This window comes from Austrofundulus limnaeus, unplaced genomic scaffold, assembly GCF_001266775.1.
Source record: "Austrofundulus limnaeus strain Quisiro unplaced genomic scaffold, Austrofundulus_limnaeus-1.0 Scaffold231, whole genome shotgun sequence".
In the NCBI taxonomy this organism is placed as follows: domain Eukaryota; kingdom Metazoa; phylum Chordata; class Actinopteri; order Cyprinodontiformes; family Rivulidae; genus Austrofundulus; species Austrofundulus limnaeus.
The window spans coordinates 548,364-550,089 of record NW_013952633.1 but is presented as its reverse complement, the minus strand read 5'-3'; the positions used below and the strand labels follow the sequence as shown (position 1 = coordinate 550,089).

At 35.8% G+C, this 1,726-nt stretch overlaps 1 protein-coding gene across 4 annotated transcripts in view; it reads right to left on the bottom strand.

Moving 5' to 3' along the window:
- Positions 1-1,726, bottom strand: part of sh3pxd2b (SH3 and PX domains 2B) — a 32,266-nt gene that overhangs the window by 22,424 nt on the left and 8,116 nt on the right. For all 4 annotated transcript variants that reach the window (XM_014019789.1, XM_014019790.1, XM_014019792.1 and 1 more), the window contains exon 3: positions 1,549-1,624. In XM_014019789.1, the coding sequence (XP_013875243.1) occupies positions 1,549-1,624 (76 nt within the window). The remainder of the gene's footprint in view (positions 1-1,548; positions 1,625-1,726) is intronic.

The window sequence follows — 1,726 nt, the reverse complement described above, 5'->3', positions numbered from 1 at the left end:
ACAAATCTGTGCGTACGAACGGTTTTTGCATGAGGCCCAATGTTCTTGTGCACACCATGCACATGCACCTAAGACACAATCATAATGTTAGGATAATTTCTTTATCTATTTTTTGTTCTTTAAATGATGAATTTAGAAGAAATGCTGTCAAGTATTTAGTGTATSCAACTGACAAAATAGTGTGAGCAGAAATTCTACTCTAGGTACACAAACAGAAAAGATCTCTTGCTGATGTGAAGATACTAAAAGAGTAAAAGCAGCTTGTGGCCTTAAACAAATCAAACTGAGAAGGGAAAGCCACCTCAGTGCTTAGTAAGGCTGGCCTCAGTCCATACTTGCCTTAAACTGAATAAGTTTTCCTGAGTGAAACTTCAGTGATTTAGATCAATGTTAGAACTGAACCTCTTTCAGAGTATCCTTGATCTGATATGAAGTCAGAGACTAGCAGCAGACATTCCTTAAAAAAATACTTGCATAAAAGCACATTTATCAAGTGTCTGGCATAACATTCCTTAAATAATACCACATAGAGACAGATCACTCATCGTTTCAATGAAGTCATAAAATTTTGTGACTTCCTAAAAGAATGAGTAAGCGACATCAGAAAAAGAAAAAAGTTTCAYAAGAAAAGTGAAGTATAAACTGGTTTTACAACAACTATTTCAGAAAAAAAAGACTTGTACTCTTTAAAACTAAAGTAGGAAAGAAATAAAACATGAACATAACGCAGAATGGTATCTGGTATCTGGTAATGGTTTGTCTGAATCAGCTCTTTTTATCTCCTTCCTTCTTCTCAAGATTCAAACATTGCAAGCATGTTTTTTTTTTTTTTTGAGTTCTCTCAATGAGTTCCAGACCTGCATGGACATAAAATCCATTCCCCCACCCATTCCAGGCTTGGTGGGGGAGATGTGGGTGGAGCCCATGGGTTAGCCCTTCTTTTTTTCTTTCCTCATAATGGCATACTTTCAGAAGGATTTCAAGAGACAGTCAACAAAGTTAGTCAACTGCACCGAAAGTCCAAACAAGTTCCAGTGTCTCTTACTTTGTAGGAAAGCTACTGCACAGTTCAGACAGAATTTTATGTGACCAAACTTTGTGGATTATGGGGAAAAAAACACACAAAAAAACTTTTGGGTAAGTTCAGTGCACAAACAATTTAGATTTAAGAAATSAATTATTACTTTGTTCACAGCTTCAATAAAATTTTGTTACAGTTCTCCTAGCTCATCCCACTTTATTTAGCCATTTCTCTGTTTACTCAAAGGTTTCTGACTGAGTAATCAAAGGGAGCTGAAACTTAGAAAAGGACACTGAAAGAGTCATGGGAAATACAAGATATGCAATCACTGAGAAACTATGTATCTAATATACAGTGATAAGTAACTGCAAGTCTTATTAAAGAGGGAGCTGTGGGTGTCGATCCATTCTAACAGATAAAAAACATACAAAGCTGAGTTAAAAATAGAGTCAAGTTAWTCTTCCTGTGTTTATTTATGACAGCATAGAGATATTATCTATGTCTGTGCATGTGTGTTTAATTATTACCTGGTAAAAATGGTATGATTCGGCGCTTGGGGTCTTTCTGACCTCCCTCCACTGGGAATTTGTCCAGCAATTCCATCTGAAAGCAAACAATTATTTAAAAATTACATACAGTGCCAGTTTATTAAATAAATATACATACACACACACACACACACACACACACACACACACACACACA